Source organism: Aotus nancymaae, unplaced genomic scaffold (genome assembly GCF_030222135.1).
Source record: "Aotus nancymaae isolate 86718 unplaced genomic scaffold, 86718_ANA_hifiasm-v0.15.2.pri h1tg000006l, whole genome shotgun sequence".
NCBI lineage: Eukaryota > Metazoa > Chordata > Mammalia > Primates > Aotidae > Aotus > Aotus nancymaae.
The window spans coordinates 75,937,212-75,959,752 of NW_026988417.1; the positions used below are offsets into that span (position 1 = coordinate 75,937,212).

The window sequence follows — 22,541 nt, forward strand, 5'->3', positions numbered from 1 at the left end:
TTATCACTTCTTCAACTGTGTCTGATCTGCTGTTAAGTACTCCATTGAGTTTCTAAGTTTGGTTATAGTATTTTTTAGCTCTGTAAATTCTGGTGTTTTTTTTTTCCAGTGATACTTTTTATGGCTCCTGGTTTGTTGCTGAAACTTTAAAGCTTGTCTTTATCTCCGTGAACATAGTAAATATAATTGTATTTTGGGGTGGGGCACGGTGGCTCGCGCCTGTAATCCCAGCACTTTGGGAGGCCAAGACGGGCAGATCATGAGGTCAGGAGTTCGAGACCAGCCTAGTCAGTATGGCAAAACCCCATCTCTATTAAAAATGCAAAAAAAAAAAAAAAAATTAGCTGGGCATGGTGGAGTCCGCCTGTAATCCTAGCTACTCAGAAGGCTGAGGCAGGAGAATTGCTTCAACCTGGGAGGCGGAGGTTGCAGTGAGCCAAGATCGTGCCACTGCACTCTAGCCTGGGTGACAGAGCAAGACTCCGTCTCAAAAATAAAAATTGTATCTTGGTCTTTCTAATAACTCCAGTTACTATCTGAAGTCATTGGTTGTTGCTATTGTCTGTTGCTTTTGTTGATTCTACAGAGAAATTTCGTTACCTGAGGATGCTAACTGTGTAGAACCAAGGCTTCAGAATTTTTTTGGTTTACCTAGGTGGTCTTGGAATAGAATTTGTAACCTTACTTCCAAAGTGTGTGTTTCCTCCTTTGGCAGATATGGAATTTCCATTCCCATTTGTGCAGCTCTGTTAGTCCGCCAGCTTACTTCTCAGTGCTTCCAGCAGATTTGCAGTGAGCTCACCTTCTCCTCCCTACAAGAAGTGCCACTCTACCTCTTAGCTGTCTTTCCACAGTCAGCAAATGCCTTCAGACAGAATATATAGTTTATCTTATTCTCTCTGTTTTCTCTTTCTTTTTAGGATTTTATGCAATTAAATTTTTTTTCATTTCGTTCAGCTTTTTATGTCGGCTTTTTTTTTTTTGAGGGAGGATTGGTCCAGTCATCCAGTTCACCATTACTGTAAGTGAAAGATCTATTAATAACTGCCTTTACCACCCATTGTGATTTTTTTTTTTGAGTTAGAGTCTTGCTCTGTCCCCCCAGCAGGAGTGCAGTGGTGCCATCTCGGCCCACTGCAACCTCTGCCTCCCAAGTTCAAGTGATTCTTCTGCTTCGGCCTCCCAAGTAGCTGGGACTACAGCCGCGCGCCACCATGCCTGGCTAATTTTTTGTATTTTTAGTAGAGACAGGTCTCTACTTGATCTCCTGACCTCATGGTCTGCCCCGCTCAGCCTCCCGAAGTGTTGGGATTACAGGCGTGAGCCACTGCGCCCAGCCCAAATTTTAAGGAAGAAAATACTTGGTACTTGTCACATTCTCAATATCAGTCACAGTTCTCTTTTATACTGAGTACACATATAAAAAGCTATTATTATCTATGAAGCCTTCTTTGACAAATCTAGTCCCTTTGATTTTATTCTTACTCTGTCACCGGCTGAGTACAGTGGTGCAATCTTGGCTCACTGCAGCCTCCACCTCCCGGGTTAAGTGATTCTTCTGCCTCAGCCTCCCAAGTAGCTGGGACTTACAGGGGTGCACCATCATGCCTGGCTAATTTTTTGTATTTTTAGTGGAGATGGGGTTTCTCCATGTTGGCCAGGTTGGTGTTGAACTCCTGGCCTCAAGTGATCGCCTTCCTCGGCCTCCCAAAATGCTAGGATTACAGGTGTGAGCCACTTCACCTGGCCTTACTCTCTTTTGAATTAATATATTGCCTCTTCATTTGTCATATTGCTTATATTGTTCAGTTTTGTTGTAACTTTTGTTTTTGTATTGTTGTAATTTAATACTTTTTTTTTTTTTCTGAGACAGTCTCACTCTGTCACCCAGGCTGAAGTGCAGCGGTGGGATCTTAGTTCACTGCAACCTCTGCCTACCAGGTTCAGGCTATTCTCGTGCCTCAGCCTCCTGAGTAGCTAGGATTACAGATGCATGCCACCATGACTGGCTAATTTTTGTATTTTTAGTAGAGATGGGGTTTCATCATGCTGGCCAAGCTGGTCTCAAACTCCTGACCTCAAGTGATCTGCTCACTTCAGCCTCCCAAAGTGCTGGGATTACAGTCATGAGCCACTGTGCCTGGCCATATTGTAATTTAATACTGATATATTACTTAACATTTTATTTTTATTTATTTATTTTTTTATTTAGAGATGGAGTCTTGCTGTGTCGCCCAGGCTGGAGTGCAGTGGTGCAATCTCGGCTCACTGCAACTTCTGCCTTCCAGATTCAAGTGATTCTCCTGTCTCAGCCTCCTGAGTAGCTGGGACTACAGGTGCATGCCACCACCCCCAGCTAATTTTTTATAGTTTTAGTAGAGAGGGGTTTCACTGTGTTAGCCAGGATGGTCTTGATCTCCTGACCTCGTGTTCCGCTCGCCTTGGCCTCCCAAAGTGCTGGGATTGCAGGTGTGAGCCACCACGCATCACCTCAACTTTTTAATCATCCCCTTTATTTTCTCAGCCATAAGATCTTCAAAGACTAACATCATTTAAAAACTTTTTAATATCATACACAGAATCTTATATAGCATCTTAAAATGCCTAAGGACTCACTCAATTAGCACTTTGGTATGACTTTATATTACAGTATTAAATTTCTACTTAAGTTCCAGTTTTAAAACAGGTTTGTTAGTTATTGTATATTATTTTTGTGAAAAGGTAATCTCTGTTCTTAGGTACTAGAATTTATGTATTGGAGAAGAAATAAGGCAGCATGTAGCCACACTGCTGTACCTCACTTTTTTTTTTTTTTTTTTGAGACAGGTTCTTGCTCTGTCCAGGTGCATGCCACCACACTTGGCTGATTTTTGTATTATTATTTTTATTTTTAAAATTTTTATTTTTGAGATGAGACATCATTCTGATGCCCAGGCTGGAGTTGCAGTGGCAAGATCTCAGCTCACTGCAGCCTCCACCTCCCAGGCTCAGGCGATCCTCCCATCTCAGGCTACCAAGTAGCTGGCACCACAGATGCGTGCCACTGTGCCTGGCTAATTGTTTATATTTTTGGTAGAGATGAGGTTTTACTATGTTGCTCAGGCTGGTCTTGAACTCCTGAGCTCAAGCTATCTGCCTGCCTTGGCCTCCCAAAGTGCTGGGATGACAGGCATGAGCAACCACGCCTGGCCAATTTTTGTATTTTTTTTTTTTTTTGTAGAGATGGGTTTTTAGGCCAGATGTGGTGGCTCATGCCTGTAACCCCAGCACTTTGGGAGGCCAAGGTGGGCAGATCACCTGAGGTCAGGAGTTTGAGACCAGCCTGACCAACATGGTGAAACCCCATCTCTACAAAAAATACAAAATTAGCTGGGCATGGTGGTGCATGCCTGTAATTCCAGCTACTCAGGAGGCTGAGGCAGGAGAATTGCTTGAACCTGGGAAGCGGAGGTTGCAGTGACCTGAGATCACGCCATTGCACTCCAGCCTGGTGACAGAGTGAAACTCCATCTCAAAAAAAAAAAAAAAAAAAAAAAAGAATAGATAGGGTTTTACCATGTTGCCCAGGCTGGTCTCAAACTCTTGGACTCAAGTGATCTACCTACCTTGGCCTCCCAAAGTGCCGGTATTACAGGTGTGAGCCACTGCGACTGGCCCTCACTTTATTAATCTATAAAATTAGGAATTTATGTAGGCAATTTCTTTTTTTTTTTGAGATGGAGTTTCACTCTGTCACCAGGCTGGAGTGCAATGGCGCGATCTTGGCTCACTGCAACCTCCGCCTCCCAGGTTCAAGCAATTCTCCTGCCTCAGCCTCCCGAGTAGTTGGGACTATAGGCGCACGCCACCACACCAAGCTAATTTTTGTATTTTTAGTAGAGACAGGATTTCACCAGGTTGACCAGGATGGTCTCGATCTCTTGATCTCATGATCCACCTGCCTCAACCTCCCAAAGTGCTGGGATTATAGGCGTGAGCCACCGCGCCTGGCCTATGTAGGCAATTTCTAAGGCCGCTATAAATTATATAATTTGATGAGTATAAAACTTCGATCACTTTTTAGATTGGTTTGTTCTCATTTTTTCTTCCCAATATAGATTAGTTGACTGATAAATTATGAAACTATGTGTTAAAACTTAGGTTAGGCCAGGCACAGTGGCTCACGCCTGTAATCCCAGCAGTTGGAGAGGCCAAGGTGGGAGGATTGCTTGAGCCCAGAAGTTGGAGACCAACTTGGGCAATGTAGTGACGCCCCATCTCTACAAAAAGAAAAGAACGGTTAACCAGGAGTGGTGGTACATGCCTTTAGTCCTACCTACTTGGGAGGCAGAGGTAGGAGGATTGTTTGAGCCCAGGAATTGGAGGTTACAGTGAGCTATGATCATGTCACTGCACTCTAGCCTAGGTGACAGAGCGAGACCCTGTCTCCAAAAGAAACAAAAAGCACAACAGCAAAACTTAGATTAATTAGCAAATTTATATAATTTATATAAGTGAGGCACTATTATCTTTGAATATAATATTATTAGTATAAAATCTATGAGGATGGCCGGGTGTGGTGGCTCATGCATGTAATCCTAGCACTTTGGGAGGCCGAGGTGGGTGGATCACCTGAGGTCAGGAGTTCAAGACCAGCCTGGCCATCATGGTAAAACCCCATCTCTAAAAAGAAAGGAAAAATAATCTATGAGAATATAAATGTAAGAGCTTAGCCATAAACCTAGATATAATTAAATATGAAAAACCATTGAATGTATAACTTATCTGAAAGCATGCCCAGGGCCATAAAGTAAATGTATAAATATAAACATATGGAAAATTTTACTTTGTATGTGTATATATGTGTGTGTGTTTGTATGCACATATATGTAAATATATAGAGAGAGGGTAAGATTCCAGTGAATTTTCAGATAACTGAATTTTATCTTTGAAGGACCCCCAAACTTAGCAAAATTGAAAATATAATTTTCTAAAAACTTAATATGTCCTTGCTATCTTAGATTAATTTATTTATCCTTTTGGAATTTGTTATTTTTTTCTATCAGTATACCTGCTTTCTTAAAGTCATTTTGATTGATTGTGACTTTGAGAAATCAGATAACCCAAGGTCGTGAGAATTTTGTATGAGTTGAGAGTCAGTAATGCTGAATGGTAACTTGAGGTTGTACCCTACAAAATAGAAGTCATAAATTTGAATGAGTTCAGGCCCTGTATTTGTGTATTTCTTTCTTTCTTTCTTTCTTTTTTTTTTTTGAAACAGTTTTGCTCTGTTTCTAGGCTGGAGTTCAATGGCTCCATTTTGGCTCACTACAATCTCTGACTCCAGGGTTCAAGGGATTCCAGTGCCTCAGCCTCCCAAGTAGCTGGGACTATAGGCATGCACCACCACGCCCAGCTAATTTTTTGTATTTTAGTAGAGATGGGTTTCACCAGGTTAGCCAGGATGGTCTCAATCTCCTGACCTCATGATCCACCTGCCTTGGCCTCCCAAAGTGCTGGGATTACAGGCGTGAGCCACCACTCCTGGCGTATTTTTGTATGTTTATTTCTTAACTCTATTCTAGATGACTTTCCGAATAATTGCAATGCTATTAGGTTTGTTAAATATATTTAATGCTTTTACAAAAAATTACGATCAGCCGGGTGCAGTGGTTCATGCCTGTAATTCCAGCACTGTGGGAGGCCAAGGTGGGCAGATCACCTGAGGTCAGGAGTTCGAGACCAGCCTGGCCAACATGGGGAAACCCTGTCTCTATTAAAGCTACAAAAATTAGCCGGGTGTGGTGGTGCACACCTATAGTCCTGGCTACTCAGGAGAATGAGGCAGAAGAATTGCTTGAACCTGGGAGGTGGAGGTTGCAGTGAGCTGAGATCGTGCCACTGCACCCCAGCCTGCACGACAGAACGAGACTCCGTCTCAAAAAAAAAATTACGATTATAAGACAAAAGAGCTAAAGAGTAGTGTAACACTCATGTACTAACCACTCATTAAGAAATAAAACGTTACCAATACCATTGAATATTTGAGTGCCTATGATGTGCGAAGAACTATTTGAAATATTGTCTACATAGCAGAGAACAAAACACAAAAATTCCTGTCCTTGTGGAGCTTGTGTTGTCACAGATATTAGGTGTAATAGTTATTAGATCTGAATGCAAATAAAGAATAAATAGGTACTGTCTGACATCATAAATGGTATTCTATCAGTGCATTTAGCTTGGTGGAGTTTATTTTGTGCAGACTAAGCCATTCAATCTCTAATGTTTGGTTTCATTGCCTAGTCAACATTATCCTATTGTTGGTGATCCTACATACATTAGGTCCATAGGATCATCTCAGATAATATTTTTGTGTGTTTATGTATTACGCAGTTGAAGGAAATACTGCTTATCTTTTAAGTCATTTGAAAGGAAATTTCTTCGTAGTTTAAATTCAAAACTAAAACCTTCAGGAAAAAATGACACCTTAGATTCAGTAACAGAATTTAGATTCACTCTTTCTTGTGATGAGCTTGAAATTTAAAAAATTCTGGCATAGTATACTGAAAACTAGATGAAGTAGCACCTTATAATTATAGATTTAATATTTCCTGTGACAGAAACTTTTAAAAAAAATCTGTGGTATACTATAAAGAAAACAACAAATTATAGTACTGTGAAAGAAACCAGGGTAAGTAGAAATGAATAAATACACATCAAAGTTAGCATTAGAAATAAGTAAGTAAACCTCAAAAGTTTGCATTAGAAAATAGAGTATCTTCAGAACATTATTTTCATTTGGTATCGTTGTAGGTATCGTCAGATCCTGGAAAAAGCCATTCAGTTATCTGGAGCAGAACAACTAGAAGCTTTGAAAGCTTTTGTGGAAGCAAGTAAGTGAAATGAAAATTTCATGCTTACCTTGTAATACTGAGCTGGACTTTAAAGTTTTCTCAAGCCTTGTTTTATATCAAATTATCAATATTAAATATGCATTGAGATTGATTTTGGAATTTCAATTGTTTACAACTTGATTAATTTTCAATGAATTATCTTCAGAATTACAATCCCAATTAAAGTTTTGTATGGTTATTGTTATAATAGCTGATGAGGGACAATATAGCATAATAGTAAAGAGAATAGTTTGGATTCAAATCCTGTTATGCTATTTTATGAGCATGTGATCTTGGGTAAATTATTTAGGCTCTCTGTGCTTCCTTTTCCTCTTTAAAATGGGAATATGATACTCTGTAGAATTACTGGGAGATTAAATGAGTTAACATACATAATAAAGTGCTTAGAATAGTACCTGGCATGTAATAAATGCTATATAAGTATTATCTGTTATTAATGTTTATGTTTTTTGAATTTGGAACTATAAATTTTCATTCTTCCAGACACTTTCCACAGTGCCTGACTTCAAACATATCCAGTTATCTTGAAAATTACTCAAAATACAGGCTGGGATTTTATAGTGAGTTCACAACATTAATGATATTGATGGTGCCTTACTTACAGTTTGCAGTGTGTTTTCACACGCATTATCTGTCACATAGGCTCCATTTAATAACCCCATGACTCGACCGTATAGGTACAGATATTCCTGTGTAATATGTTGTAAGAGGAGTGTCAGGATTAAGTGACTTTTTTTCAAGGACATTTAGCTGGCAGAGCCCAGGTTAGAAACTAGGTTTTCTGATATACTACTCTTACTTGCTTATATTTCCCTGAGTAATACTAGCTTGTATGGTAACTTTAAGTGGCTAATGACACCTGTAATAAAACAGTTTTCTCAGTCGCATCCAGAATTACCCAATAATGAATTCCGATTAATATATGATAAACTAATTACAACTGCCTTAAAAAATTACTGCCTTAAAAAGTTACTGCCTTAAAGCTGAAAAGGTTACTGCTTAAAGAATCCTGGCCTCCAGTGTGAGATAAATAGCAATGGTTTCAGAAAAACTGTTAGGAGTGGTTTATTGAGAACATTGCACTGTAGTAGTAGAGAATAGTGCTTTTTATAAACTTTGATCTTGGCTGGGCACAGTGACTCATGCCTGTAATCCCAGCACTTTGAAATTACAGGTGTGAGTCATGGCACCCAGCCAAGGGATCTCTTGAACTCAGGAGTTTAAAACCAGCCTGGGCAATGTGGAGAAACCTCGTCTCTACAAAAAAATACAAAAATTACCCTGGCATGGTAGCACATGACTGTAGTCCAAGCTACTTGAGAGGCTGAGGTGGGAAGATCGCTTGAGCCCCAAAGGTCAAGACTGAAGTGAGCTGAGGTTGCATCAGCTCCAGCTGGGGTAACAGTAAGACTCTGTCTCAAAAAAAAAAATATATGTACACACACACACACACACACACACACACACACACACACACACTTGGATCTTTGTATAAACTTTGAATCCAGTGAATCACCAAGAAAAGCAATCTACTGTTAAAATCATGTTCATCAACTGAACAGTTTTTGAATCACTTATTTTCACAGTAACTGGTGCTTTAAGAACTGAGTAATTTAAGCAATGGTTCACAAGAATGATGCATTTAAAATGGTAGTAATAGTTATAATAGTAACATTTGTTGAGTGCCATGTACCAGGTATTGTTTAAAGTGCTTTGTGTATATTATTACATTTAAGCTTCACAACAACCTTATGAAATAGGTGATATCCTCGGTTTACAGATAAGGAAACAGAAGCACAGAGAGTTAAGTTTCTTGTCTGAAGCCGTATAGTTCATAGTGATAGAAACAGTGTTGCTCCAGTGCTTAATCCACACCTTATAAATGTTTATAAATAATACATCTAGTGCTCACTGAAGTTTTTATTTTTTTTCTTTTACTGTCTTGATAGAGTTTTTTATATATATACATATATATATATATTTTTTAATTTAATTTTATTTTTATTTTTACTTTGAGACAAAGTCTCTGTTGCCCAGGCTGGAGTACAGTTTGGCTCACTGCAACCTCCACCTCCTGAGTTCAAGCGATTCTACTGCCTCAGCCTCCTGAGTAGCTGGGATTACAGGTGTGCACCACCATGCCTGGCTTATTTTTGTATTTTTGGTAGAGACGGGGTTTCACCATGTTGGTCAGGCTGGTTGCCAACTCCTGACCTTGTGATCTGCCCACCTCGGCCTCCCAAAGTGCTGGGATTACAGGCGTGAGCCACCATGCCCAACCTGAAGTTCTTATTTATTGTTTTTATTGGGAAAGTATAAGTGGCAATAACTGTTCTGGCAGCACTTGCTTTACTTAAATTTCATGAAAATTATTTCACTGTTTTCTTTTTAAACTCTTTTTTGGAACAAGGTGGGATTATAAGCACATAAAATAAAAATATAGGTGTTTTTGTGCCTTTACTTTGTAGAAAATTAAAGAAGACAAAATTCTCAACTGTTAAAACTTTTTTCAACTATTTCTGTTTTTTAGAAAAGGTATGTTATCTCACGCCTGTAATCCCAGCACTTTGGGAGGCCGAGGCGGGTGGATCACGAGGTCAAGAGATCGAGACCATGCCGGTCAACATGGTGAAACCTCGTCTCTACTAAAAATACAAAAAATTAGCTGGGCACGGTGGCGCGTGCCTGTAATCCCAGCTACTCAGGAGGCTGAGGCAGGAGAATTGCCTGAACCCAGGAGGCGGAGGTTGCGGTGAGCCGAGATCGCGCCATTGCACTCCAGCCTGGGTAACAAGAGCGAAACTCCGTCTCAAAAAAAAAAAAAAAAAAAAAAGAAAAGGTATGTTATTTTGACCGGGTGTGGTGGCTCAAAAAAAAGTTTTTTTACTTTTTTTTTTTTAATTTTAATTTTTTGAGATGAAGTCTTGCTCTGTCACCAGGCTGGTGTACAGTGGCGCAGTCTCGACTCACTGCAGCCTCCACCTCCCAGGTTCAAGCGATTCTCCTGCCTCAGCCTCCTGAGTAGCTGGGACTACAGGTGTGCACCACCATGCCTGGCTAATTTTTGTATTTTTAGTAGAAATGGGATTTCACCATGTTGGCGAGGATGGTCTTGATCTCTTGACCTTGTGATCTGCCAACCTTGGCCTCCCAAAGTGCTGGGATTACAGGCGTGTGCCACCATGCATGGCCTATGTTTACTGTTTTTGTGTAGTTATTATTATGTAATCAGTTAATGTAGCATATGGAAAACTGATGATGTAATATAAAATAATAGGGGTATGGAAATCCTTGAATAATGCATTGAAGGCTGCACTAATATAGATTGTTGTTAGTATTCATTTTAAGTAAGATTGATTGCTTAACGACAATTTATAAGTAATTCATGTTTTCTTATCTCTTTTTTTTTTTAACAAGTGGTAAATGAGAATGTCAGTCTTGTGATCTCGAGGCAGTTGCTGACTGATTTTTGCACACATCTCCCTAACCTGCCTGATAGCACAGCCAAAGAAATCTATCACTTCACCTTGGAAAAGATCCAGCCTAGAGTCATTTCGTTTGAGGAGCAGGTAAAAATCTAGAGTAGTGGTTTTTTAACCTGAGATAACAGCAGTTATTTTGAGAATCTGATATTATTAAATTCTTAAAGGAGATAATCATACAATTTCATTTTTGACAAAACTGTTCCAAACAGCGTTTTATGGTGCAAAATCAGCTAAATATTAGGATGTTACAACTCCAACTGACATTTGCTTATAAATTAAAATTTGATTTTGTGAACCAAATATTGCTCTCTAGACAATTTTTTAAAATCAGTAAAATTGGTATTTAGGCTGAAAATATAGGAAAACTTCAGTATCATGTACACAAGGAACATACAAACTAAATTTAACATTTAAACTACAATATTTTGCCATAATCCACATTGCAGAAATGTGTTGCTTCAGTTCACTACTTTGATATTCTGTAAATTCAAAATTCATAGGAAAACTTGGATGGTCTAGATAAACTTTTACTATTTGCTTGGCAGCTTAGTATGTTGCCATGATAGAGAATAACTTTCCTATTTATTTTAATTAGTTACTAATGTCAGTTGCAATAGTTTGACATGTATACCTATTATTCCAGGTTGCTTCCATAAGACAGCATCTTGCGTCCATATATGAGAAAGAAGAAGACTGGAGAAATGCAGCCCAAGTGTTGGTGGGAATTCCTTTGGAAACAGGACAAAAGTATAGTAAATAGTGGATATTGGATGACTATATATAGGATGTATATGATTGCTCACATATTTTTTCTTACATTCTAGTACAGAAAACAGATAAACAATTAGATAACTTAGTATGTTAGAAGGTGATAAGTGCTGTGGAGAAAAGTAAGGGCAAAGTAAGGACAGTTGTACGTATATTTAAATAGGGTGATTGGGGTGGTAGAGTGGTTCTAATGTCACTTTATCAAATACTTGAAGGAGGTAAGGGAGTAGGTACGAGGATCTGGGGAAGAATATCACTATATCACTAGATACTTTTTTTTTGTTGAGATGGAATCTTGCTCTGTTGCCCCGGCTAGAGTGCAGTGGTGTGATCTCAGCTCACTGCAACCTCTGCTTCCCAGGTTCAAGCGATTCTCCTGCCTCAGCCTCCCAAGTAGCTGGGACTACAGGTGCATGCCACCATGCCTGGCTAGTTTTTGTATTTTTACCAGAGACGGGGTTTCGCCAGGTTAGGCAGGCTGATCTCAAATTCCTGACCTCAAGCGATCTGTCACCTCAGCCTCTCAGAGTTCTGGGATTACAGGTGTGAGCCACCATGCTTGGCTGAATATCATCACTAGATACTCTTAGAGGAGATGGCTAGTGCAAAGGCCCTAAGATGGGAACAAGCTTGAAGTGTTTTCTTAATAAGAGCAAGGAGGACAGTGTGGATAGAGTAGAGTGAGCAAAAGAGCAAGGATGAGGGATGAGAGAGAGAGCACTGGGGGCCAGGTTATGTGGAGTTTTATAAGCCATTGTAAGGAATTTGGCTTTCCAGTAAGTGAAATGAGGGGGAGCCATTGGAGAATGGTGAACAGAACAGTGAAATGATCTGACCTCTGTTTTAAGTAATTACTGTCACTACTGGGTTGAGAATAAACTGTAGGCAAGCAGTGATAGAAGTAGGGATATTAGTTAGGCTTATGAGACCAGGTGCAGTGGCTCATGTCTATAGTTCAAGCACTTTGGGAGACTGAGGTGGGAGAAGATTGCTTGATCCCGGGAGTTTGAGACTAGCTTGGGCAGCATAGCTAGACCCCATCTCTACCAAAAAAAAAAAAAAATAGCTGGGCATGGTGGCACACGCCTGTAGTCCTAGCTACTTGAGAGGCTAAGGTGGGAGGACTGCTTGAGCCCAGGAGTTTGAAACAGCCTGGGCAACATTGTGAGACCCCCCGCCTTCCTCCTTACCAAAAAATTTTTTAAAAAAAATTAGCTGGGCCTAGTGATATGCGTCTATACTCCCAGGTACTTGGGAAGCTGAAGCAAGAGGATTGTGTGAACCCAGTAATTTGAGGCTGCAGTGGGCCGTGATTGTACCACTGTATTCCTGCCTGGGGCACAAAGCAAGACCCTGTCTTTTTAAAAAAAGCCTTATATAGTACCACAGATAAGATGGATGTTGTGAGGTGTTGAATCTAGGTATGTTTTTTAAGGTAGAGTGAAGATTTCCTGATAGCTTGTATGTAGAGCATGCAAAAGAGAGTCAATATAAGTCCTGATTTTTGACCTGAGCAATTGGAAAGATGGAGTGGGGCAGAATAGGTTTATAGGGAATATCAAGAGTTTCATTTTGGACATCTGATATCCAAGTGGAAATATGTAGTAAGGAGTTGAATATATTAGTCTGGAGATTGGAAGAGATATCTGGGCTAGATATACATATTTGGGACTCATTGACATATAGATGGAATTTAAAGCCATTAGATTGGATAAGATGACTAAAGGAGGGAATGTAGATAAACAAAAGGACTGAGTACTGAGGCCTGGAGCACTTCAATGTTAAGAGGTCAGGGGCCAGCCAGTTGTGCTGACGCACGCCTGTAATCTCAGCACTCTGGGAGGCTGAGGCGGGCGGATCACAAGGTCAAGAGATTGAGACCATCCTGGCCAACATGGTGGAATCCCATCTCTACTAAATTAGCTGGATGTGGTGGTGTGCACCTGTAGTTCCAGCTACTCTGGAGGCTTAGGCAGAAGAATCTCTTGAACCTGGGAGGTGGAGGTTGCAGTGAGCTGAGATTGTGCCACTGCACTCCAGCCTGGCAACAGAGAGAGACTCTGTCTCAAAAAAAAAAAGAGGTCAGGAGCTGGGGGAACATGTAGCCAATAGGGATTATCCACTGAGGTAAGAAGGAAATCAGAATAGTGTGGAGAGTAGTGTCCTAGAAGCCAAATGAGGAAAATATATCAAGGAGCAGGTGATGAGCTATGGTGTTGATAGGTCAAGTAAGATAAGGAGTATGGGTTAACTATTGGCATTAGTAGTGTAGAGGCCACTGATAACCTTAACAAGAGCTGATTTTTGTGAAATGCTGGAAAGTCTGATTACATGGTGTAAGAGAGAATGGGAAGAGAAGAATTGGAGAGAGTGAGTATGGGCAGCCCTGTGGGGGAGTTTTTAGAAAAGGTAGCAAAGGCCAGGCGTGGTCACTCACGCCTGTAATCCAAGCACTTTGGAGGCCAAGGCGGGCGGATCACCTGAGGTTGGGAGTTCAAGACCAGCCTGACCAACATGGTGAAACCCCGTCTTAAACAAACAAACAAAATAAATAAATAAACAAGAAAAGGTAGCAAAAAAATAGGGTAGAAGATGACAGCAGACATTAGGCTTAGGGATTACTTTTTCCTTTATGATCCAACAGAAAGCAAAAATTTGGTATAGGGGAATTGGGGAGAGGATTCTTGCAGGAGTAGATAAGAGAGGAAGGAATCTAGCACAGGGATAGGCTTTAGATAGGAGAAGGGTAGTTCATCTGTGGCAGAGTTTCTCAGCCTCAGCTTTACTGGCATTTTCGGCTAGAAACTTTGTTGTGGAGGCTGTCCTGTGTATTGCAGGATATTTTAGCAGCACCAGTCCTCTGCTTGCTGGATGCCAATAGTACTGCTGTTCCTAGTTGTGACAATAAAAATATTGGTAGATATATTAGTGATATAGTGGTGGAGTTTTTGCAAGTACTCTTTCAATGCATTGCTTCAGTATTCTTTTTCTGTTGGATGTTTGGTTTTGAGAGAGGGTCTGGCTCTGTCAACCAAGCTGTAGTGCAGTGGCATGATCTCAGCTCACTGCAACGTCCATCTCGTAGCCTCCCAAGTAGTTGAGACTATAGGTGCATGCCACTATGCCCAGCTAATTTATTACTATTTTATTATTAAGTAGTCTATCATTATTTAATAATAATAATAATTTGTTGTATTTTTAGTAGAGATGGAGTTTCACTGTGTTGCCCAGGCTGGTCTCAAACTCTAGGGCTCAAGCAATCCATCTGCCTTGGCCTCTTAAAATCCTGAGATTACAGGTGTGAGCCACCATGCCCAGCCTTGCTTTAATATACCTAATGAAGTTGAAATGAGAGACATCAGCTGGAAGGGTGGATGGGGGTGGATCGTGAGGTTGAGGAGAGACAATAATGGAGAAGTAATCCCCTTAAGAGAGTGGGACAGTGCATGGACTCAGCATATAAACTTGGCAGCATTAAGGGCTTGTTTGAAGGTCATAATGATTAAAATTGGATCAGTCATGCTGGACACAGTGGCTTCATGCTTGTAGTCCCGGCTACTTGAGAGGCCAAGGTGGGAGGATCCCTTGAGCCCAGAAATTTGAGCCTAGACTGGGCAACACACTGAGACCCCCATCTCTATAAAAAAATTTGATTTGGTGCTTTTTCCCATCACAGTTCAGCTACATAGTTGAACAGTTCAATTACAATCTAATTGTTTGCAGGAAAGGAGTAAGCAAACAATTAGATTTAACCACAGTTAGGATTTTTTCCCAAGAAGTGTGACAGCAAGAGAGGGACAAGGGAGATGAGTGCCTATGCAATTCAATGATTATAAGCGATTAAAATGAGTGACCACAGGAGTTAGGCTAGGTAAAGAGGGAAGTGAGGCCTTTATGGGGAAAGGCAGTGACATGTAAGGGAAAAGTGGTTTGGAGGGCACAGTGGGTTCAAGGATTGTTGGTCTTGAGATACTAGAGAAAGTGAGGTGGAAAAACAATTGAAAAATATTAAGATGGCAGGGCATGGTGGCTCATGCCTGTAATCCCAGCACTTTGGGAAGCCGAGGTGGGCACATCTCCTGAGGTGAGACCAGCCTGGCCAACATGATGAAACCTTGTTTCTACTAAAAATACAAAAATTACCTGGATGTGGTGGTGTGTGCCTGTAATCCCAGATACTGGGGAGGCTAACGCACAAGAATCGCTTTAATCAAAGAGGTGGAGGCTACAGTGAGCCAAGACCACGTCATTGCACCCCAGCCTGGGTGACCAAAAAAAAAAAAAGATGGGGCCAGGCATGGTGGCTCATGCCTATAATCTCAGCACTTTGGGAGGCTGAGGTGGGCAGATCACCTGAGGTCAGGAGTTCGAGAGTAGCCTGACCAACATGGTGAAACCCCATCTCTCTTAAAAGTATTTTAAAAATTAGCTGGGTGTGGTGGTGGGCACCTGTAACCCCAGCTAATTGGGAGGCTGAGGCAGGAGAATTGCTTGAACCCAGGAGACGGAAGTTGCAGTGAGCTGATATGGTGCCACTGCACTCCAGCCTGGGTGGCAGAGTGAGATTCCATCTCAAAAAAAAAAAAAAAAGATAGTTTATAACTCTTACCCAACTAGTCTTACCTCTTGATGTGTATAATTTTTTTTTTTTTAATTTAGAGTTCTTTATGAAACATTTCTCCTAAGTATATTGTATGAGAAGGATGAAAGGTGTGAGACTGTTGGTTATTGTATTGAAAACACTTCCTCAAGTTGGCAGGTATAAAATGGCACCAACTGTGAAGGACTTAAAAATATCTTCAGCTGCCTCTCTACTCCTTTACTCTCTACTTCACCTGTGAAGGAGGGATTCTTTTTTTTGATCTTCATTAATATTTGCAATAGTGAGGCAGACATTGCTTCAGACATCTTGCCTTTTGTGCATTATTTATGAAATTACTAGGTAATGATGCTCCTTGAAAAAGCAGCCAGTTTGTTAAAAAAAAAAAAAAAAGCCTTCATATGTAGATGTTGAATTTTGCATTTCAAGGTCCCCTTAATAATTTGGTAGTTTGAAGGGTTTTCTTGATTGCTTTGATCTTATATTTTCTCCCTAGCACAGGGCAATTGATTTATTTTCAGTGGTAGTTGAAATAAATATAAAATTAGATATTGTTTTTTTCAGTGGTCATAATTATCATTTTAATGGTACTCTAGCTTATCTGTGAGGAAACCAAAGAGATAAAAATGTCACTGGTTTTCTAAACAAGTTAAAGTGACTAAATGTAGACTTTGAATAAATGGGAACTTTTTCTTTCAAAAAATCATTCATTCTGATTATGAAAGTAATTGATGTAACAGTTACACGGCAAAAAATTGGAAACTTCGAGTATAGTGCTATACATTGCAATTAATGTAAATTTGAATTGTGAATGGAAAAAATACAGAATATTAATATATGCAAAACAAAGTTGCATAAATTTCTCCTCCCATTCCCTTCCCTCCCAAATCAATAAAGTATAGAATTATTTTCAAAGCTGGGGCCAAGTGAATTATAAACTCTGTGTTCTTGCCACATGGTGGCACCACTTTTACAGGTAAATAGAATTTTTCTGTTAGGATTAATCTTGAATTATATGAGTTTTGAATTATGTGAGAACTTCAGTTATGTATTTCTGGCATAAAATGTGACCACAGAGATGAAGGAGAAAATGAAAACCACTTATAATCTCACTACCTACAGATAATTGCTGTTACTATTTTGATATGTGTGTATAGAAATATATTTTAATAGTTTTTTACATACTGTTGTATCTGGTTTTTTTACTTAGCAAAAATACATGGTGACTGTTGTCACATAATAATGATTATAATTATACAGTATTCTACCATTTTTATGCACGACAACTTGATCACCAATAATGTCATAATGGGTGATTTCCATTTATTTCCTAGCATAGATATTTATAAATAACTTTACAAATGAATATCATTTTAGATGCATACGTGTGGACATCCCTGGCTATCTTTTTAGGTTTTCTTTTCTTGATTTTTTTTTTTTTTGAGATGAAGTCTTGTTCTGTCCCCCAGGCTGGAGTGCAATGGGACGATATTGGCTCACTGCAACCTCCGCCTCCTGGGTTCAAGAGATTCTCCTGTTTCAGCCTCCTGAGTAGCTGATTACAAGGGATTACAAGGGATTACAAGTGTGTGCCATTACGCCTGGCTAATTTTTTGTATTTTTAGTAGAGATGGGGTTTCACCATGTTGTTCAGGCTGGTCTCAAACTCCTGACCTCAGGTGATCCACCTGCCTAGGTCTCCCAAATTGCTGGGATTATGGGCATGAGCCACCCTGCCTGGCCTTAGGATTTATTTTCTAAAGATAAATGTATAGTGAGTTAAGGGTATATGTGTTTTAAAGGATTCAACAGATGGTTGGAGAGCATAATTCCAAATTGTTTTCTAGGAAGGTTGTCTCCCTAGTCATATATGATATACCCCTAAACTGGGAAGTGGTTCTTCTAAGAGCTTTAGCTGGTAAGATTATCTGAGGATTAAAAGCAGCTAAGATATAATGGGATCAGTGATGATAAAAATTCAATAAAACTTACTTTTTAGTTTTTGTATAATGCAGTAAAAAGTTTGATTCCCTTATGGTACCAGAATATATGTGAGGCAAAAACAGCATATCTTCTATTATTCCTAAAATTTTCTTGACAAAATGTTGACTCATTATGTGTTTTTCTGTTACATCCTAGACAGTACAATGTAGATTATAAACTGGAGACTTACTTGAAGATTGCTAGGCTATATCTGGAGGATGATGATCCAGTCCAGGCAGAGGCTTACATAAATCGAGCATCATTGCTTCAGAATGAATCAACCAATGAACAGTTACAGATACATTATAAGGTAACAGCTGAGTTGATTTGGAATTAATTTTGTTTTGGAGAAATTGTGGCATACTAAGATGTTCCAGAACATCTGATAGATGCTGTTAAATATTAGAAATGCTTTCTGTTTTTTTTTTTTCCTCTCACTTTTTAATTTTTCCCCTAATTGAAACATTTTCCCTCTGTAGGTATGCTATGCACGTGTTCTTGATTATAGAAGAAAATTCATTGAAGCTGCACAAAGGTACAATGAGCTCTCTTACAAGACAATAGTCCATGAAAGTGAAAGACTAGAGGCCTTAAAACATGCTTTGCACTGTACCATCTTAGCATCAGCAGGTAAACATGTAGTAATTTATGCTTAAATGAACAGTTATCTTTGCTTGATAACTTGAGGTTGGTTACTATTGGGAAATTTAGCAAGGAACTATTCTTCAAAGGGATGTCTTAATACAATTATGGTAAATGTAGTTTAAGTGTTTAAATAAAAACAAATAAAATGATTTGTTAAAATAATTTAATATGCTCATATCAGTCTATTATGCATATGTGTTAAGAATAGTTAAAAGAGATAATGTAAAGTTTAGTTCTAAAATTTTACTAAAGAAATGGATATCAGCTGGGCATGGTGGCTCATGCCTGTTATCCCGGCACTTTGGGAGGTCTGGGCAGGTGGATTACCTGAGGTCAGGAGTTTGAGATCAGCCTGACCAGCATGGTGAAATCCTGTCTCTTATAAAAATAAAAAAAAAAAAAAGAGAAAGAAATGGATATCAAATTAAGTGAGAATTATGCAGAGTGAAACAAAAATTAAAATCTATAGATTGATGAAATGATAATTAATGTACTGCTTTTGGAATTTTTTTTAACTTTCAAGCCTCAGTTTTAGATCTGATATTCATCCTTTTCTTCAATACATGTAACAAATAAATATTCTTTGTTCTTTTTACTAAATTATAGCATGTAAATCACTTATGAAGTAGAAAGGGCATTAAGAGGAAATGCTAATTCTAAACCATAGCTTTTCTTTCTTTCCTTTTTTTTTTGAGAAGGAGTCTCACTCTGTTGCCTAGGCTGGAGTGCAGTGGCGCCATCTTGGCTCACTGCAACCTCTGCCTCTGGGGTTCAAGAGATTCTCCTGCTTCAGCCTCCTGAGCAGGAGAGGTGCCTGCCACAATACCCAGCTAATTTTTGTGTTTTTAGTAGAGATGCGGTTTCACCATGTTGGCCAGGCTGGTCTCGAACTCCTGACCTCATGATCCACCCGCCTTGGCCCCACAAAGTGCTGGGATTATTGGTGTGAGCCACCACGCCTGGCCTACCCATAGCTTTTCTTAAATCACTCTATCACCCAGGCTGGAGTGCAGTTGCACAATCACTGCTCACCATAACCTCAACCTCCTGGACTTGAGTGATCCTCCCATCTCAGCCTCCCAAGTAACTGGGACTATAGGCACACACCATGCCCAGCTAATGTTTTTATATATTTTTTTTTTGAGACAGAGTCTTGCTTTGTCACCAGGCACCAGGCTGGAGTGTGGTGGCGCAATCTCAGCTCACTGCAACCTCCGCCTCCCGGGTTCAAGCAATTCTCCTGCCTCAGCCTTCCAAGTAGCTGGGACTACAGGTGCACGCCACTACCCCCAGCTAATTTTTGTATTTTAGTAGAGACGGGATTTCAGTATATTGGCCAGCATGGTCTCGATCTCTTGACCTTGTGAGCCGCCCACCTTGGCCTCCTAAAGTGCTGGGATTACAGGCGTGAGCCACTGCACCTGGCTTTTTTTTTGTAGAGATGGAGTTTCTTCATGTTGCCCAGTCTCGTTTCGAGCTCCTGGGCTCAAGTGATCCACCTGCTTTGGCCTTCCAAAGTGCTGAGATTCCAGGTGTGAGCCACTACCCCCATCCCATTTTATTCTTTATAGACTAGTAATCTTATTTATTTTATTTTTTGTTACTGAAAAGGCAGTACATGAACATGGTACTGCTTTTTTTTCTAAAGAACTTTTGGGGTGATGTTTTCTTTTGTTTTTCTTTTAGAGACGGGGTTTCACCATGTTGGTCAGGCTGGTCTTGAACTCCCGACCTCAGGTAATCTGCCCACCTCAGCCTCCCAAAGTGCTGGGATTACAGGTGTGAGCCACTGCACCCAGCTTTTCTAAAGAACTTTTACTGGTTTCTTAGATTTCTTTCAATACAAATGGTAGCATGGTATACACACTTTTGCAGCTTGCCTTTTTATTGTAACTGTATACATCATTATAGTGATCTTTACATGTCAGTACATATAACTCATTCTTTTTGATTTTCTATTATCTGGCTTTATCATTATTCATTTAGTCAGTCACAACGCTATAGTGATTATGCACATGTATGAATATATGTATAGGTTAACTTTCTGGATCCAGAGGTACATACTTCTGAATTTTTGATAGATGTTACACATTGCCTTGTACTGTTACACTCCAAACAGAAACATTCATGAGCTCCTGATTCCTCACACAGGTATTACCACTTTTTTTTCCTTTCTTTTCACTTTTTTTTAAAATCTTTTCTGATCTCTTAGATGAAAAACAGTATCTCACTTTAGGTTTAATTTGCATTTATGAATGCTCTTGAGCATTTTTCATATGTTTAAAAAATTGTTGAAAAATCTGTATTTCTTTATGGAGTGAATTATACATTTATGTCAGTTGGCCATTTTTTGAGTTGTTTGTCTTTTCTGGGTGACTTGTAAAAGCTCTTTAGATATAAAGGAAAATCAAAATTTTTCCTGACTTATCTCCTTTTTGGTTTTATTTATGACATTTTTGCCATGCAGAACCTTTTAATTTTTACTTAATTACATTTATTAATCTTTCTTTAATGGCTTCTGGGTTTTGTTGACTTGCTTAAAAGAGTCTTCCCTACTATGAAATTATATGTAGTTTTAAGTTCCCCCATGTTTTCTTTCAGTACTTTAGGTTCTTAAATTCCTTGGTGTTAGGACCTTTTTACGCTCTGAAAAAGTATTGAGAACCTGAAAACTTTTGTTTATTTAGGTTATATCTACTGATTATTAGAAATTAAATGAGTAATTTAAGAAAATTTATTAATTTATTTTAAATTAACAGTAATAGACCCATTACATATAAACATAAATGACATACTTTTATGAAAAATAACTATATTTTTTCCAAAGCAAAAAATGTTACTGGGAATGGAATTGTTTTACATTTAAAAAATTTTTTCAGTGTCTAGCTTAATAGGAAATAGCTCAATTCTTATAGGTACTTCCACATTCACTCCATTTTGATAGGTTGTTTTAGTTAAAGTATATGAAGAAAATTCAGCCTCACACAGACATGTAGCTTGAAAAGATAAGCACATTTTAATCGCATTTTCAGGTAATTGTGGATATTCTTTGGTACTAGACAGATGGTATAGTTTCTTTTTTTTTTTGAGACAGAGTCTCGCCATGTTGCCCAGGCTGGCGTGCAGTGGCATGATCTCAGCTCACTGCAACCTCTGCCTCCTGGATTTAAGCAATTCTCCTGCCTTAGCCTCCTGAGTAGCTGGTATTACAGGCACGTGCCACCATGCCTGGCCAATTTTTAAATTTTTGTAGAGACGGGGTTTCACCATGTTAGCCAGGCTGGTCTCCAACTCCTGACCTTGTGATCTGCCTGTTTTGGCCTCCCAAAGTGCTGGGATTACAGGCATGAGCCACCATGCCTGGCTGACAAATGATTGGTTTCTTACATGTTAGTAGCGATGTGGACTCTGAAACCATATCAATAAACTTTGTGTTCCATGATACTAAAACTTGTTCTCGCTGGGCGGGTCGCTCACACCTGTAATCCCAGCACTTTGGGGGGCCGAGATGGGTGGATTGCGAGGTCAGGAGATTGAGACCATCCAGGCCAATATAGTGAAACCCCATCTCTTAAAAAAAAACAAAAAAACAAAAAAAACCCTTCTGTTCTCTACTTTCTTTTACATAATAAATTATCATCCATAAATAATCCTTGCGTAGGTTTGGGAGCAGTAGCTCATGCCTGTAATCGTAGCACTTTGGGAGGCCGAGGTGAGTGGATCACCTGAGGTCAGGAGTTTGAGACCAGCCTGACCAACATGGAGAAACCCTGTCTCTACTAAAAATTCAAAATTAGCTGGGCATGGTGGCACATGCCTGTAACCCCAGCTACTTGGGAGGCTGAAGCAGGAGAATTGCTTGAACCTGGGAAGCAGAGGTTGCGGTGAGCAGAGATCACGCCATTGCACTCCAGCCTGGGCAACGCAAGCGAAACTCCGTATCAAAGAAAAAAAATTAATAATAACAATCCTTGCTTGGGTCATTCATTACATTGTATGTTACAAAATGGGGATTTGCTAATTCTACTGCATGAACTTTTTTTTTCCTTTTTTGTACTTTTATTTGGAACTTTTTACTTTGTACTTTTTTTTCCTGCTTATTTTCTGTTGGTATGATATACACACAGGAAAAGTACACATATCAAAAGTATACAGCTTGATGAATTT

General features: G+C 39.5%; 1 protein-coding gene across 4 annotated transcripts in view; it reads left to right on the forward strand.

Moving 5' to 3' along the window:
- Window positions 1-22,541, forward strand: part of COPS4 (COP9 signalosome subunit 4) — a 44,555-nt gene that overhangs the window by 4,881 nt on the left and 17,133 nt on the right. For 2 of the 4 annotated variants that reach the window (XM_012447033.3, XM_012447031.3), the window contains exons 2-6: window positions 6,793-6,872; window positions 10,311-10,462; window positions 11,022-11,125; window positions 17,886-18,039; window positions 18,209-18,359. In XM_012447033.3, the coding sequence (XP_012302456.1) occupies window positions 6,793-6,872; window positions 10,311-10,462; window positions 11,022-11,125; window positions 17,886-18,039; window positions 18,209-18,359 (641 nt within the window). Of the gene's footprint in view, window positions 1-926; window positions 1,022-6,792; window positions 6,873-10,310; window positions 10,463-11,021; window positions 11,126-17,885; window positions 18,040-18,208; window positions 18,360-20,060; window positions 20,112-22,541 lie in introns of those variants that run through there. The other 2 variants (XM_064368702.1, XM_012447030.3) reach the window with 2 other exon arrangements.